Here is an 18,743-nt window from a genome sequence, read left to right on the forward strand (position 1 = left end):
ATTTCCCTTTCAATCAATTTCGAAAAAGAGTCGAAACCGCCAACAAACAGGTGTCTGCATTTATGTAAGCCCAATTGGCTTACGCCAATACTAAAAAGAGTTGTTGTGTTTATTATTATTAGTTTTTGTTCATTTCTAGCGATCGCCGCAAGTTTTATTTCTTTCTTAATTCAAGAAACTCAGTCTTGCTCGAGTTTACACAGTCACTGCAAACTGGGGAAACGGCAAAGTAAAGCAAAACAAAACAATCGTCAAAAACAAGAAAAACTTGTTGGAAAATTTGTTTATCTAAAATTTTATTGCGTTGCCGTTGCCGTTGCCCACCACTCACTCACGAGTAAAGCACAATTCGCCATGGGCTGTTCGCAATACTCGGACATTGTGCCGTGTATTGCATCCGAAGCTGCGGAGGGAGAGGCTGGACAGTCGGACAGACTAGTTTTATGCTCTAGAAAACCCATGTTTGTTCATTCGTATTTGCTGAAACCCGTCGTAGTAGCCCAAGCCAACGTAAGCCATGCACAGTTTGCTAAATGGCTGGAAACTATTTAAGAGCAGCACGCGGAATCGGCATCATGTTAATGTTCGTATGTTTGTGTGTGCATCTTTGCCTCTCTGTTACATTTTCTTAGTGCAGATAATGAGGTAGTAAAATTTAATTTCGCTACTTTTTGTTTTACTGTTTGGTAAACAAGTAGAATAATAAAAACTCACACACATACACACAAACAAATGTATATACATTTATATATACATGTCGTCGACTTGACGAAGCATAGTTGAATTGCTTGAGAAACATGGTGAAGAAAAGTATCGATTGGCACAAAACAAAAGATTTAAGAAACGAACATTCCCATGCATGTCTCTGTGGAACTTAGCTGAGTTGCTCCCTATAATTGAGCTCTTTGATATAAGAGAACCTTTCCTTGTTGCTCAATGGGAAGTCCGAGTTCATTTCACAAAAGAATTTTTCCAGCTCTCTAATTATGTAACAAAACACAACATTTGCCTCCAGCTTGTCTTGTTAAATCGCAAACAGGGTGTGGAACACATGAAATGTTAGTTTTTCGTTTTACAAATTTGTTTGAGACATTATTCAAACTCAATGTGGGCTAGTACAATGTTTAACATTTCACGTGGGCAACTGTCAAACTCATAAAACAATTATAAAGGAAAATATGTGAGATAATTTAATTACAATTTTTATGTTTAAGACTAGTTTAATATAGGCGAAGATTGTGAGGGTACAGAACTCTTCTTGAATTTAAATTGTAGTGTACATCCAGCGAAATAAGATTGCTAATATACATATATCAGCAAACAACGTCTGTTGATTAAACACCTTTTTACATTTTTACGCTTCCAAAAGGTACGGCATTTGCTAATATAAATCTTATAAGAGTATACGTACACGTATACGTATACGAGCGTATATTTAAGAACTTATATGGTCGAGTGTATGTATGTATAAAACAATTATTTGTGTGTTTGTGTTTTCCATATGTTCGAAAATGCCTGAACCGATTTTCTTGAAATTTTCCCAGATGATCTGAATGATCCTGCGGTGAAAATGGAGTACGTAATTTTTAAATATGTAGAGAGGAGCGGGGCGGAACAAAAATTTGGTATCCACATTTTGGAAAAATCCGCCCAAACGAATATATACAGCGAACTCAAATTGAGGATATTTAAGAGTAGAAAACGATACCAAATCTCTCCCAAATAGGACTTATTTACTGAGCATGGCAGCATGGGGTACTTTACTGAAAGAGTACTTTACAGTTTTGCATACAGATTTCAAAAGTATTCGAACGCAAAAATTACAAATGTATCCATGCATATTCCATTAAGGCACATCGGGAATACTTACGCAATGTGTATTTAGATATGAACCGATATTTCCCATTTACAATATCCAACGACCTACATAACACAAGTTCAACAGACGCACGGACATGGCTATATCGGTTATTGTGAATAACCCTATTTTATAGTTGGGAGTTTCGTAAATTGAAAACTACTTGCGGGCGGCACCGACTCTTGTACAAATGCTGAGTGCCTATAATGCTCGATACATTTTCTGTATAAGTGACCCCATAGTCCTATGTGTATGGGTGGTATTAAAATAAGGCAAATATTTTACCTGTATTATACCAATTACAAATTATTGGTTCAACCAAAATTAATATTTTAGTTGAACCAATCAATAAATAAATTCGCCATTTGCAAAATATACGACCAGTCTCGGACAAAAATTAACAAAGGGGATCCAGAGTGGAGCAGGCCTATTTTTCCCGGAGTCGGGTGTGGAGCCGAACGGAAAAATTTTTGCCGGAGATTGAACTGAGCGGAACGGAAAAAAGTTACCCGATTCGGATCACTGGTTAGGTTCGGTCGGCCGAATCTTATATACCCTCCGCCATGGATCGCATGGGATAAGTTCTTTGAATGACTTAGTCAAATATATAGGAGCTCTTTCAAGTTTTGGACCGATAGAGAACGTGATTGTCCAGGCTATATAAAAACATGGACAGATCTGGACCACTTTCAATCCCAACCGATTAGTAATCGACTAAGTCGACATAGAATTTCAAGACGATCAAGAATATTTGATATACCTTATTGGATCTCAGATCAATGTTTCGATGAGTCACCAACGGAATGAAGAAGTAAGTGCCATTTTAGTTTTCTTTCTCACTGTAAATTCCCAAAAAAAAACTCAAACCACCGATGACTTGGATCGCTCATCTGGCCTATAGAGAAAGCTTCGAAAACTATGGTGACCTATGGAATGGAGCCACTGGCAATTAGAGTAGACCTCCCGTTTTAATCTAAAATATGTAAATAATTATCTATGCAAGTGGGCTGTTCTTTGGTTTTGAATTAATTCGAATACTTCGCAATAAGGTTAAATGAGGATTTGAAATGTTTTTTCTGGTTTTGAAATTCACTGCGTAGAACCGAGTTGTAGAACTTAAATTGAGACCCAAATTAACTGATATCAATGCATATTTATGCCTAAAAATAACAGCAAGGCATGACTAAGTGATCGCTTTGTAAAGGAAACAACCGGAGGCTGAAATCGAACTACACAAAAAACGGCAAAGACATTTGCGGCTTTGTGTGTGTGCTTGGATTTGTTGGTGTTATCAAACAAGTGTAAAAGCCACTCACCTTGTGCTTTAGCGCTGCTACCCATCATCGACATCATCGTCAACAGCATTGCAATTAGGAATAGTAGCGGTTGTGTGTCGGCTGCGCAATTGGCAACATTTCGAAAAGACCAGCAGCGACGTCGACTGCGCTGACCTGGCTCTTTCCTGGCCGGCAAAGTCATTATTTAGATTCAACGACGAATATTGCAACTTTATTTTCCTGTTTTTGGGGGCGGCACCGACACAAGAAAAGCGTAGAAGACGGCCCGAAGCACAAGTCGTTGTTGATATTTATCTGCACTGCGGCCTTTGGATGTAGGTTGCAGGGGATACCAAAATTCTCCAAATTTCAAGGAGTCTCTTTAGAAATGCATGAAGAAGCGTTGTAGTATGTGATGGTAGTTTGGTGACTGTTGGCGTATGTTTCTCTGACGACGTGCGTTATGTTGGCAAGTTACAAATTCGCGAAAACGATTCACATCTGAAAGGGAAATTATTTGTTGATATTTCTTTAAACACTACCTATGTATGTACGAGTATGAGGTTATCAGATTTTGTGCCTATCCCGTACGAACATTTTTCATTTGATAAAAAATTCTAAATTCATTTGCCTTTGTTTTTGTTCCTTTTGGTTGTTGTTAATGTGCGTTTTACCATTTTTTTCCACAAATTGTTATTTTTCCATTCGCTTTTCGATACTTTTGTAATTCACCTTGAGTGGCACAATGTCTGATCAAGGGTGTATGGGTTAGTGAATGTTTTACGTGCGCGCAATCGTATGAGTGTGTGAGTGCAAGGCGTTTTTACCAACAACAATATACATTATTTCAGACCACAACATTTGTTGGCTGGCTGGCTGGCTAGCTCGCTGGGTATTTCGAAGTCAAGTTTCTTTTTTCACCGACTTTGTGGCCATTGCTGTGCAATGGCATTTATTAACCATTTTGAATTTTTCTCATTTTTTAACTTCACTTCAATTTGTTTATTTCTAAAAGCTTAGACAGCGTGCAACGATGGTCGAACGGCAGCAACTGGCCGATCGACTGACAGACGACCGACCCTCCGACAACTAATAAATAATTACGATCTTTGCGAGTGATTTGCGTTGTTTCTATTCCATATTTTTTTTTATTCACTTCTTCCACTTGTTGCGGTCGTTTTTCTCCTAATAGATCAGCCCAGCCAGCAGTGTTGGCTCTTGGCTTTGTGTCGTCGTTGCTGTAAAGGTCACACTTTGGATCTCTTTTTCATTCCACATCTCATTTCGATACTTTGTGGTATATGGACAATAGCAGCGTTTTTTTTTTCTGTAGAAAAAACAGCATTTGCGTTTAGTGTGATTTAAGAGGGCAGGCAGGCAGGAACACATAAACACACTTATCTTAATACGTTGTTGCGGGACATACATACATATGTATGGAGCGAACAGAGTATACGTATATTTACTTCGCCCATGCGCCGCTACTAAGAGACACAATTCGATCCGATAAGCGTGTTGCTTGCTTTGTTTCTGTTATTAATTCAGGTTTTGCAAGAATCCGCAGAAGAAACTCAGCACAGTTTTAATCTAGAAGACGAAGGTTTTTTTACACAAACAAAGGCAAAGCCATGGCGGTTAGCCAGAGAACCTGTTTATGTGACAATTCCATACGGGTCTGTTCTTATTTTTCGCATATTTCTTAAATTAATCAGGCATTTTTATGCAGAACAAAAGGTGAGTTGACAGAAACTCCGTTCGGGTATGTTGTCGCGGTGAGTGGGCAGTTTGTCAAGTTCTGCACATATTTCCTATATGTTAAGCCATTATGGTCTGTATTGTTTTTGTTTTGCGTTAAAAATGGATTGATTCTTATTTTTCAAAGTCTGTATTGAGCTAAATAGGTTTCATTTTAAAGTCTAGAATTATCTATAACAATGCTAATGAAACAAATGAAAACTTCCTTAAAAAAAACTGAAAAAGACAATCTTCTGAGGTGAGGTGGATTTTTGTGTTTGTTTTTAGTGAAGGGAATTACTGACGGCTAATATCGTACAACATTTTTGTATCTATTATGTATTTGAGTGTTTTAGATCATCTATCTATTAGGGAATGTTAATGCTTCATTGCAATACTTTTTTTAACTGCAGAGGCTTGTGTACACAGGCGGTAATTTAAAGTATATGAATTTTCCTTCTCCGAAAAATGGCTTCATTATTGCAACGATTAGCAATCTGAAGTTTTCTTTTGTTTCTTTCTTACGAGTCAACTAAGAGAGGAGAAAAAGGAAATGGGGTATCATAAAAACTATGGAAAAAACCCAAGGAAATTTACAAAAAGAAGCTAACAGAAAAGTAAAAATATGTGTTGTAAAATAATTTAAAGTTTAAAAGTAAACAATTGGTTGTTTGATTTACCAATCAAGCGGATTCGCTAGCTTATGGATAAATAAAACGCTCTTCCCGCTTAATGATTTGTACCTCAAAGTTGGCAGCACTGATTAAAATCCTAAGCAAATATAGCATTTTTCTCCATGCAAACTAAGTGAGAAAATCTGCTTAAAGTGTAAATAAAACACCCCTAAAGTAAAATTTTCTTGGCGCTTACGCTTTTCTACACCCAGAGACATTTGTTAGTAAAAACAACAAAAATGTTGCTGTAACAAAAGAGAATATGGTGAAAAAGTTTAAACAGCAAGTAAATTTTTGCCAAAAAACAAAAATTTTCTTCTATTTTTACGAGATAAATTGAGGTTAAAATTTGAAAGCAGACGAAAAATGTCGTAACTTTTCATAGGGAAAAAAGGATTTGCCAAACCTTAAAAAAACGTAACCCTCTAGATGCTCAAGAAGTCAAACCATGTATGTACAAGTCGAATTATGGACATATCCGGACAAAAACTATACGCGTAGAAAAAAGTCTGCTGACAATAGCAAACAGTGTCTAGTGACTGTTAGTAGTTGCTGTTATAGCAAAACTGTTGAAAAGTCCGTTGTCTCTGCTCCATAGTTGCATTGTACCCTGTTGGGCCAGAAAATATCCTTTTTATACCAAATTTCAGCCAATCGAATAAAAATTGAGGCTTATTGTGCATGAAGCTAGCATGAGTACCAATTCTAGTTCGCGTTGTTTGGACGTGAACTCTGTTCCCTTGGGTGGGAGCAGAGCACTATCCAAACTCTTACCGTTCTATTGGCCACGGCACCCGGTTGAGTCCATGCAACTCCACACCGAGCATCGAAATGCCCTTCCTGCGATCCAAACCCATTTTCATCGCCACAAGACTTCAACAATGGTACAGCAGTAATCCGCGAACCACCCTCACCGGTGTAGTCAACAGTAAACTCCTCATCCATACCTCCGTCTTCCACTCCACTCCACATTAACTTCAATCCACTCCACATCAACTTCACCCCACTCCATTCCACATCAACTCCTCTTCTCTTCCACCATCTACACCGTATTCACCAATTACAACATTTTATCACCAAATGTCGTACCCAGATGATCTTTTGTAAAGGAAAATTCCTGAACAATTAGAATAGTATCCGGGAAGGCTTTAAAGTACCACTTCGGACCGCGGTGAAGAGCTTTTATATACTTTTCACACCTAGGGGGTCCCCCATGGGGGATCAATAAGAGACAATCCCTCCGAAAGCTAAGAAGGTAGGTAGCTCGAAATACCACGACCCCCGGAGGTATGGATGAGTAAACTCCTCATCCATACCTCCGTCTTCCACTCCACTCCACATTAACTTCAATCCACTCCACATCAACTTCACCCCACTCCACTCCACATCAACTCCTCTTCCCTTCCACCATCTACACCGTATTCACCAATTACAACATTTTATCACCAAATGTCGTACCCAGATGATCTTTTGTAAAGGAAAATTCCTGAACAATTAGAATAGTATCCGGGAAGGCTTTAAAGTACCACTTCGGACCGCGGTGAAGAGCTTTTATATACTTTTCACACCTAGGGGGTCCCCCATGGGGGATCAATAAGAGACAATCCCTCCGAAAGCTAAGAAGGTAGGTAGCTCGAAATACCACGACCCCCGCTCTCCTTGGATTCTTACAGGCGGTTCGGTCTGTCGCCACTGTAGTACAAAATGGATAATAGAAAAAATTGTCTATATGAGTGTGACAAACAGCACTCATTGATATGTGAGAAGTTTGCTCCTGTTCCTTAATGAAATATTCATGGGAAAATTTGTGAGTGGGATTTAAGACTGCCAATGTAGCGGTTTCCGATTAGCAAAACGACCACGTTTTTTACTTTTATGTTTTGGAACCGATTGACGACCCTGTGACTATATTAAAAAAAGGAAATAATTTTGCATTACGGGCCTTATGTGTTTTAAACGTAAAATTTTTTGACGACGTTATGACAATTTAAAGTCCACTTTTTACCATCTAAAAACAACAGCATACGTTGGATGGTTTAGTAAAAAATTACTGTATGTCTCCTTTTTAACCAAGTTACAATCGCTCTCTTGCAAAGAAGGTATACAATGCTAAAATACTACATTATACTGATTATTACGTCAAAATAATTTTTTTTTGTCTACTTCTTAACACTGGTTTTAATTGAAAGTGTGATATGGGCATATATTTTGCTAAAATATTACAAAAAGAGGTAAAACTGTTAAGTGTAGAAGATTGCACCAAAAATCTTTTCATTTATTATTACGAAGACTTCTTCACTCACTAGAGTGAGATATAGGTTATTTTTATATTTTTACTAAATTCTGGCTTCATGTTGCATTCTGTCAATTCGTCATACTTTTATTTTGTTGTTGTATGTTGCTTCCAAATTGTTTTAGTTCACTTCGAATTTACTTTGGATGTAAATATGGTGGGGTTTTTTTTTCATCTATCGGAGATTTAGTTGACAAAACAAAAGACTTAAGACAGACACTTTGTGCTTTGTACAAAAACCACAGCAAAACCTTGTTAGTCTGGATAACATTTAACTCATTACGGTCGCAGTTCACGCAGAATTTTTCACTTGATATAGAAATATTCGTGTTGCATGTGTGGTAAGTAAGCCCTGTGTCAAAAAATTCGCTGACCAAATGTCACAGTTGTTGGTAAAAGTCTTGGCTTTCTATGACCAAATACATACACCCATTTTCATAAACATGTATGTATGAAAGTATGAATGTTGATAGGAAGGCGATTTGTGTGTTTCTATTACACCCACACACTCACACACGTCATAACTTTGCCGTCATTGGCATATGTACAAATGGAAATATGCACTCACGAATTGGAATACACACACACACACATACACATATGTACGAACATAATTTAAATAATGCCCTCTTTATGGGCTATATGCATGCAATTCGGCCAGGAATTACGTCTACGTCGTTTCATGTGTGTTTTTGCTTTCTATTTCGTATGTGTGCACTTATTTTTTTTTTTCGTTCGAATCGAACAACACTGTTTGCATACGAATCGATTATAACGTCAACATCACAACATAGTACCAAATTAAAAAACCCGAAATGTTATTCGATCGATTTGTGTTATTTCACATATACATATGCATGCTTACATACATACACCGCATGTATGACAAACAGTTGTTCACACGCTCACTCAGTGCCATGAATGTTTCGTATACATGTACCACATACATATATGTATGCATGCATCAATTGAATGTATAGACAGTCACCAATACCTTATTAGCGTGTGAGTGTATGTGCGGGAACCGCGCGCATGCGTGTAAGTATTTTAGCCACAAATAGTAGAAGCGTAAATAGTAGCGTTGCCGTTAAAGATTTGCTCGAACCACCGCTAAACGCGTATCACGATAGACTAAACTCAAGGTGGTTTATGCCAACATTCACCAAAAGAGACCTGTCTTCGACGTCAACACCAGACAGACATGGACATAAGCAGCAGCAGCAACCACAATGGCCGCAACCACAAGAGCTGAGAAAGACTTTAGAAGAAACTCGGAGAGCGAGAGTTGAGTGTTCGATCGTTGTGCTTATTGCAGAGCTTCCCAACTGGGAATAAACAAAAACCAAAAATAAAAGGTTTTTTTTGACATTAAGATATTCATGTGAAATTTTCCTTTTCGTAAGATAGTTTTGATTAGAGAATGAAAATATTGACACATTTCCTTTATAGCACTGTCAAATAAGGCCTCATTAAGTTTTGTGAATAAGGCCTTAAAGCTCTTGAGATTCGGTTTCGAGTTATTTCAGAATTGCCCATGGACATTCCACAAGACGCAGACGCAAACTTCTCACGTATCAATGAATGCTATCCGATTCAAGTTAAAGCTTAATGATAAGGGACCTTCTTTTTATAGCCGAATCCGAACGGCGTGCCACAGTGCGACACCTCTTTGGTGAGAAGTTTTAACGTAGCATAGTACCACACAGGAGGCCACCGTGGCGCAGAGGTTGGCATGTCCGCCTATGACGCCGAACGCCTGGGTTCAAATCCCGGCGTGAACATCAGAAAAATTTTCAGAGGTGGTTTTCCCCTTACTAATGCTGGCAACATTTCTGAGGTATCCTGCCATGTTAAATCTTCTCTACCAAGTGATGTCGCCAAGCGGCACGCCGTTCGGACTTGGCATAAAAAAAGGAGGCCCTTATCATTGAGCTTAATCTTGATTCGGACTGCACTCATTAATATGAGAGAGGTATCCCCTGTTCCTTAATGGAATGTTCATGGGAAATTCAGTAGTAGTATAGGACCACACAAGTGTCGCCAGTATTAGGAGGGGATTTTTTTTTCTGATGTTCTCGCCAGCATTCGAACCCAGGCGACCTCCTATGAGGGGCAGCAGTGCGACCCCTTTTTTGGGAGAAGTTTTAACGTGGAGGGGGAGAAGTTAACGTGTGCCGCAGTGCAACACCTCTTTGGTGAGAAGTCTTAACATGGCATAGTACCACACAAATGTCGCCAGCATTAGGAGGGGATAATCACCGATGCAATTTTTTTCTGTTGTTCTCGCCGGCATTCGAACCCAGGCGAACTCCAAAGGGGTGCAGCAATGCCACACCTCTTTGGGGAGAAGTTTTAACTTGGAGGGGATAACCACCGATGAATTGTTTTTCTGATATTCTCACCAGCATTCGAACCCAGGCGTTCAATGTCATAAGCGGATATGCCAACCTCTGCGCTACGGTGGCCTCCCCTTTTAAATTTTGTAAATATTCGTTTTTGGAATTATTTGTGTCTGAGTTTTTGAAAACAATAGGGAATCACTGACAGCAAAAAGAAACATATGAACACACAACTAGAGATTCAGATAACGTAACTCACTATGTCATATCTCGATAGACTAGCTCCTTATGGTAATTCGGACCAGACTGAACCGAGAACAAGTTTTAGTTTATTGTCACATAAGTATTTGTGGCTGGGAGTTTGCAATAATTCTGTAACATTTTGTTGTTTGTTTTGTTTCCAGAGCGATCACACTTATATGCAGTGTTACCGCTGTGCGACTAAAATGCGACCTTTTTAGTGTCAAATGGCTGTTTGCGGAACCTTTTAAAATTTGTAACTTTTTGCGACTACGTGACCCAGTCAATGTAGAAAGATTTCTTCATAATTGCCTAACATCCAGTAGGAAAGCGAGATACCCATTAACAAGCATACTGACCGACTCTCCGTATGTCAGTTTTCCTTGTTAATTTGTAATCAAAAAACATATTGCAATTTCCGATTTGGACTAATATTAAAATAATGTGGGCATTTATCAAGCGTTCTTCTTCAAATTGAGCACATACACCCAGAGGAATAATTAGCCGAGATCAGCAAACACTGTCTACTGATTTTGAATTTAAAATTGTTACCCCTTGGAGGAAGCTCTTTAACATTTTTATACCCAACGCCATAGGATAGGGGGGTATATTCATTTAGCCATTCCATTTGCAATACATGGAACTATCCATTTCGGACCCTATAAAGTATATATATTCCATATATTCGTAAAATACCCATATTTTTTTAAAATTGCCAAAATTCTTCTGTTACTGTGAAATTGGTAAAGATACCTCAAACTTTTTTCGAAATTTGTGGTCGCTATTAGGTGCAGGAACTGGCTGAGCTGAGTTTTGTACTGCTTGCCAACACACTATTTATAGGCCGATCCTAATCTTTCAAAGTGTGTCTGTCTTTGCAAATATCTTATAGTGATAGTTTTGGCGAATCAGCTTCAGTATTTTGATGAAATTTTTCCTTTTGTGCTCATTTTAATTTGCTCTGTTATTAGTTTTATGTTTTCAACAGGTTATTGTTTGTGACGGTCAATTGGTTTTAAACGGCTTTTATTTCCATAACATTTTAAATTAAGCAAAATTAAGCAACTATAAATGCTAAATATTCAAAAACATTAATTTTGATCAATTTTTACGACGAGCCATCTACGTTCTGCTAAATGATGCAGCTAATTTCTCCTCCGAACTTTATTAAAACCGATCGAAAATCCTTTACTATTGAAAGTTTGTGCTTAAGAAAAATAATTTTAAGGTGGTCGTGGTCTGCTCGAAATTTCTCTCTAGAATATTATAAATATGAAATTTTGTCATTTTAAAAAGTTTTACTAAAATGTTGTGTGTAGCATAAATTTTATTTAATTTGTTTTCTATAGACAAAATAATTTTAAAGGGGTCTCGGAACCGAGGGCCCTCGGGTCATAAAAGAATACTTCGCGCCAAATTTTTTTTGGAATCTGTTGGCAAATGACCGCATTATGGTAATATTAGTTCAAATCGGATGAAGATATATATGGGAGCTATATCCAAATCTAAACCGATTTTTTCCCGTTTGAATAATGTTAGTCTGTAGGCAAAAGATGTCTGTACCAAATTTGAAGACGATCGGATGAGAATTGCCAGACAGACAGGGGGACATAGTTAAATCGATTCACAAAGTGATTCTGTGTCGATCCGTATAATTATTAATGGATTTATCTCTTTCTTCCTTCTGGGTGTTACAAACAAACGCACTGAGTATAATACGCTCTACCACAGTAGTGGTCTAGGATATAAAAAACTTACCTGGTACCTTCGTGAGCACCAAATCTAAGGAGCACCAAATCTATTGCGAAAAGCACTAAGTTGGCCTTCCTGGCAAGCACAAAAGAAAGAAAAAATGTGTAGACCAATATCTTAATTTAAAAAAGTCTGTTGCTTGTTTAAAACTTGAAAAGGGAAGATATCGAAGTGTTCAAACAGAAAAGCAAAATTAACATACCCACCGTCCTGTAATGGTGATTGTTATTAAAACGGGATTTGAACATCGCAGCGATTCATTTAATCGAATCAAGTGTTCATTAAAACCCTTCCACACACACAACAACTTCCAAGATTTGCTAGGTTTTTTTTTCCTTTAAACTACTAGAAGCTGGTTGTTACTTCTGCAGTGTCAGTCTTGGTTACGCATGGGCAATGCCGCAGCTTGATGGATAACTACTACATACATGCCCAATGGAACCAAACCTGTCCAAATGCATTATCAAATCAAATTTCGGTGCTCGTTCGCAATTTTTTCCTTGAGCATTTGTGTGACAATTAAGCACTAATTGTTACAAATTTGTGGCAATTTAAAGCACTTTGTTGTATTTAACAAGCCATTTAATTTTCTACTATTTAATTCCACTGGAATCGCTTGACGTCTCAATGCTTTAATATCGATGTATAAAAACATATAAAAAGGAATGTTCGAAACACTATTCTTTTAAAAACATGTAAGGAAAGCCAAAAGTCGGGCGGTGTCGAATATAATAATACCCTACACCTACCCTATTAGTGGACATTGGGCAATACCCCTATGTGAACGCTATACCTAACTCTGGAGACGATTTCGATAAACTTCGGCGGAAGTTGCTGCCCATGAACACTCCATAAAGGAACAGGGGCAATCTTATCACATATCAATGAGAACTGTCTGATTCATGTCTGATTCAGTGCGACACCTCTTGTGGGGGAGAAAATTTTTGTAAGGTACCCCACAAATGTCGCCAGCGTTAGGAGGCGATAACCACCACTGAAAATATTTTGTCTGATACTCTCTCAGGGTTCGAACTCAGGCGTTCGAAAACAAACAGATGACCACATTATACCAAAAGGCTTAGTCTCTAGGCTAAAAAAATGCATATGGCAAATCTGAAGATGATTGGATAAACATGTCGACCTGTATTTTGTACACATATAAACATGGATAGACACCAGTCTAACAGACAGACGGTCGACGGAATCGGTCCGTATAAATATCAATAGGTCTACCTCTCTTCCTTCTGGGCGTTACACACGACTAAGTTATAATACCATTTACCACAAAAGTGGTGTAGGTTATAATTTATTTATTCAAAACAGCAAAAATGTTTGCTATAACAGCAGTTTTTGTCTGCTAAAAATGGGAAAGCAGACATTACTGCTGTATCAGCAAACGTAGGGCTGCTGTATTAGCAAACATTTCTTACTGCTATTTCAACTAACAAAATCTGCTGTTCTGAGTATCCAAGTCTGCTACTTTTTATGGTTGCCTATTACTATATGCACTTTTTAAATTTTTTTTAGTAATTTTGTTAGAAGATATGATTTTAATTTGTATTACTGTAAGGAAGCAACCTGATCCATCCACTAGTATGCATTTCGAAATGTGACTGAGCTAGCTCACATTTTTTGTTAATGCTCTACTTATGTGTACATGACTGGCATGGCCATTTGTATCTAAGTTTAAAGAAAAAAGGTTATGGAAAGTATACATTCAGTGGCGATTATAAACATCCACTGAGACACAAATTTAGATATGTGTTATATTTCTTCTTCTAACATCCCCTTCCTAGTTAAGCAGCAGTCATTTTCAGCAAACAACAGGCTTTTCAGCAGTAAGCTTGCTGTTCTGAAATTGCAGAACTACTGCTGTAATAGCAGCAAAATTAACTACTAACAGTCGGCAGACAGTGTTTGCTATTTTCAGCAGACATTTTTCTATGAGTGTAGTAAATATAAAGGTACGTTCAGATTTGTTAAATATTTGACCCAGCTTATCATTTTCGCCCAAAATATGTCAAATTCGTACATTCTTGATTTTGTGTTCACATTAGACACATTTTGTTTGTCCAAAATCAAATCAAATAGCGTTCACCATTAGGTCAAAAAAGGGGTTTTTTTTTGTCGGATGTTTTTGAGATGGCTTATTACACAATCCGTATCAATTTTCGAGCAAATTAGTTCAAACTGTAATAACTACGGTTGACAACTATTGCAAATTACCCAAAATTTAACGAACATATAAATGGGAGCTATATCTAAATCCGAACCGATTTCCACCAAACTTCTTAGATATATTTAGAACAATCACGACAATATGGGACTCAAATAATAGGTATTTAGGATAAGAAAACGTATCTGATATCCAATTGTCGGGCCAAGTGCTAGGGGGACCACCCCAAGCCCCAAAACACCCCTAAATCGGACATATTTACCGACCATGGCAATATGGGACTCAAATGAAAGGTATTTGTGTGTGTACATTGTGTGGAACTTATCGCAATATTTCTCAAAATCGGACGAACATATTTATGGGAGCTATATCCAAATGAACAGATTTTTTCCAATTTCAATATGCTACGACTCTACGCCAAACAAAATTGCGACCTGTAGTTGGGCGAAAAAATTAACATTGACAGACGGACGGACAGACTGACCTAACTATATTGAATCAGAAAGTGATTCTGATTCGATCGGTATACTTAGCAATGGGTCCTCTCTCTTCCTTCTGGATGTTACAAACAAATGCACTAAGTTATAACACCCTGTACCACAGTGGTGATGTAGGGTATAGTAAAAATAGAAGCTTTGGCTACTAAGGCCATCAGCTAAACAATTTTGTTTGAAATTATTATCTTTGAATCCGCCATGAAATTGGGTATTTTATTGATATTACCTGCAGAGGTGGTTTTCAGAATAGCTATTCCTCTATTGTTGAGAATTGTCCTTTGTTTCCGATTAAGAATCTTACAAGAATTCAAGAGGTGCTCCAAAGACGAGGGTCTGCCACATCTGTGACATAGCCATGTACGTTTCTTGCTTTTTCCATATTCGTTAGTAGATAAAATTTAAAGATGGACTCCTTCATATTTTGTTTTCTCTTTTGCAGATTTGAAATGTTAAATTGCTATGCTCATATAGCATCCAAACATGCAGAGGTAAGTAGTATAATACGATATATAAATATATTATAGAAAATACCATAAAGCTAAAAAAAATATGCCACATTTAAAGATACTGCTAGTGAAATTAAATCTCTACACTACTGTATTAAAAATATTGTGTTGGTGTTTTGGTACTTTTTTCTCTTGGTAGGTTGATAGGCCGACCTCGATTTTTCACAGGGTTTCCCAACAAGATTTAAATTACCAGTAAATATAAGATGTAGATTGGAGAAAAAATAACAAAAGCATTAGATGTTTATAATCATTTCTCCAGATAAGAATTCTGGTTATTTGTCCTGTATTATAAATCATATGATTTTGATTGATACTCCAAGCTCGAGACCAGGGTAGAATGTACTTTGATTTGAAACAAATCGTTTTTTAAACAATATTTCATATACATCTCACTGTTCTAAATTTTCTTTATTTATATGGTTTTATGTGCTTTGAACCTAAAACCAGGATATCGGCAGTGGTCGCTGCAATTTGGACATTAAATTAAATTGTAGCATTAAATTCAGTGCATCGAACATGCACAAACAAGCTATCCTTTGGATCCGTTTAAGTATTGAGCAGTAGGTGGATTTTTGAAGCGCCGTCCACCAGACCACAACATCGTATAGCATAATAGGTCTGACAACTGTAGTATATACCCAATGCATGACACGCGGCCCCCAATCCCCACCTTTTGCCAATGGCTTTCTTGCAGGTGTATAGGGCAAGAGTGGCCTTTCTTGCCCTTTCCAAAATGTTTGATTTGAAGTTCAATTTTCTGTCAGGTATTTTGCGCTTTTTGTAAATGGAACATTCTCTCCACCCAAGGAAAAGAACTACTTCTGTCTTGCACGGATTTATACTCAGACCACTTTCGGTAGCCCACTTAGCTGTTGGACGTAGAGCTTCCTAAAGTTCATATCTTGGAGTGCTGGGAAACTTTCCCCTAACCGCAATTGCCACGTCATCCGCATACACGATCACTTTTACGCCTTTTTCTTCCAGGGACAATAATATATTGTTAATGGCTATATTCCAAAGTAGAGGAGGCAGTACACCTCCTTGAGGAATTTCTCTGCTGACGCATCTTTTAAGATTCACAGATCTCAAGCCGGCCGTAATGCATCTTTTAGTAAGTAAGTTATTAACAAACTTTCTTACGGTAGAGTTGATGCCTAGAAACTTCAACTCCTTTATGATTGACGTCGGTTTTACATTACTGAAAGCACCTTCAATGTCAAGAAATGCTACCATTGTATATTCCTTGACAGCGAGATAACCCTCTATATAGCCGACTAGGTCGTGAATGGCTGTTTCAGTGGATTTGTTTTTACTCTATGCATGCTGCTGCCGCGACAGCCGATCTCCAGGGATATTTGCGCTAAGATATGTTTCTATCAACCTCTCAAGAGTCTTCAGCATAAAGGATGACAGACTAATAGGACGAAACCCTTTCGCCTTCGTGTGGTAGGGTTTTCCTGCTTTCGGAATGAAAATGACCTTCGTGTCCCTCCATCCCACAGATATATTTGACATTCTGATACAAGCAGAGTATATCTCCCTAAGCCAGGGTACCAGTCTATCAGACACAGCTTGTAATTCAACCGGTCAAACATCATAAGGGCCTTATATTTTCTTAGCTCAGCCTTATAGATGTCCCAATCATGTGGTGCTCTTGTGGCTTTTGCTCTGTTGAAGAGTTTTCTGCAGTCCTTCCTTAGACCAACCAGCTCTGGGGTCCACCAATGCGGTTGCTGTTTGCCCCTTGGCTTGGCACTAGGGCATGCTTGTGTCAGCGAGTCATTCAGCGCCTTCGTGATCCGCTTTACCACTATGATCACACAATGCTCAAAACGTCTAGACCTCGACTCCCAGGGTCGTAGTCTAAATCGGAGTATTAAGCCGGCGAGAGGTTCGCAGTCAGGGCAGGCGTGCTCAACTCCGAACCAAACTCAAACTCCAGCTCAAAAGTTCGACTCCGCAGCCCGGGCCATAACAACCCAAAGTTAGAAAATGTCATAACATCCAAAGAATATGCTTTGATTTTTTTGGGCTTTATGAGATATTGTTTTATGTAAACATTGTAACAAAATTCACTGCTCTGCCGTTACTGGAACCGTTGCCTTCAAGAAACAGATCTTATGTTCTTAAATTGGTTTAATTCTAGTGTGATTGACAAACTTTCTAATCCGGCGCTTCAAATGTAATACGATTTAAATTTTGATAAAAAAGCATGCAGGCGAAAAATTCGTTTGCTGCGGAGGACTTGCCAGAAATTATCCATACCGAACAACCATATGTAGAAATTGTATTGATTATCGTGGGATTCCACATGTCTACGACCATTCTATAAAGCGTTCATATGTGAGCTGAAGTTATCTTAAGCTAAAGCCAACTTGTTTTGTCATCTTTACCCAAAATATGTCAACTTCATACAGTGTTGATTTTGTATCGACATTAGACAAAATCATAGCACACATTTTGTTTGTTCCTTTACAAACCAAATAGAGTTAATCTATAGAGTTTAAAATAAGTTTTTTGGTTTATTAAGTTGATAACCACTTTAGTAGCTTTTTTTAAGCTTGCATATTACAAAATCTTTTGTTAATAGTACAAATTCCTTTAAAGATCCGATTTCAGCAAAAATTTTAGTTGAATATACAAATTGCTTAATTAAACCAAGGTTTTTTTTTTATTTTTTCTGTGTATTCGCTTTTGACGGACTTAAGACAAATCTTATGAAGACAGAATGTGACAGCTCACATGACAAGTCGAATAGTGTAATAGCAGCTTTATTAGATCTTATCAAATTTTATCTTAAGCTCTTTAGACCTAAGTTCCGTAAACAAAAATTCCTTTTTATTTCATTTGTCCCAACGTTTCGTCAATTTTTGTTGTTTATTAGATCTTCCCAAAGGCAATACGCTTTGCAACATTTGTAAGCGAGCCAGGCTGGCGGTGGCTGAAACCCTTAAGAGAACATTCTACTCGCTCACTCACCAACAAGTTGTCTTCATATCTTCAGGCATTGGTGCTCAGACAAACCTCCATTATTAGCATGGCTTCGGGTATTTGCAATGCAGATACTTAGCGTTTGGCTGACTGACTGCAATTTGTTACTCTGTTTCTCGTTTTCGTTTGTGGTTTCTACGGTGCATCTATTGTGGGTATGTTTTTCTTCTAACCCTCTTGGATTTAAGTATTTATACTATGTTCATTAAAGTCACGACAATTACAAAACACTTTGTGGAGAGTTTTATATGCATTCAAATTAGTCCATGTCCACAAAATAATACTCGTAAACCAATGGAACCAAAAAAAAACGTGCTGCAACGGAATTGTTAGCAAAGTGATATTCTCACATTTGGAGCACAATAGAATGGGTTACGAAAAAGAGAAGATGAAACATCTAGGG

General features: G+C 37.8%; 1 protein-coding gene and 1 long non-coding RNA gene across 7 annotated transcripts in view; one reads left to right on the top strand and one right to left on the bottom strand.

The window, feature by feature from the left end:
* The window catches only part of LOC106086518 (mucin-2), a 38,068-nt gene extending 29,105 nt beyond the window's left edge, over positions 1–8,963 (bottom strand). The window contains exons 1-2 of one of the 6 annotated variants that reach the window (XM_013251220.2): positions 8,831–8,963; positions 3,175–3,636 (exon numbers count right to left, since the gene is read on the bottom strand). In XM_013251220.2, the coding sequence (XP_013106674.2) occupies positions 3,175–3,337 (163 nt within the window). In that variant the 5' untranslated portion in view covers positions 3,338–3,636; positions 8,831–8,963. The other 5 variants (XM_059369012.1, XM_013251221.2, XM_013251223.2 and 2 more) reach the window with 5 other exon arrangements.
* LOC106086524 (uncharacterized) overlaps positions 1–18,743 on the top strand; it is a 78,950-nt gene that overhangs the window by 38,249 nt on the left and 21,958 nt on the right. The window contains exon 2 of the long non-coding RNA XR_001221143.2: positions 15,280–15,328. This is a non-coding gene — a long non-coding RNA (uncharacterized LOC106086524). The remainder of the gene's footprint in view (positions 1–15,279; positions 15,329–18,743) is intronic.

This window comes from Stomoxys calcitrans, chromosome 5 (genome assembly GCF_963082655.1).
Source record: "Stomoxys calcitrans chromosome 5, idStoCalc2.1, whole genome shotgun sequence".
In the NCBI taxonomy this organism is placed as follows: Eukaryota; Metazoa; Arthropoda; class Insecta; order Diptera; family Muscidae; genus Stomoxys; species Stomoxys calcitrans.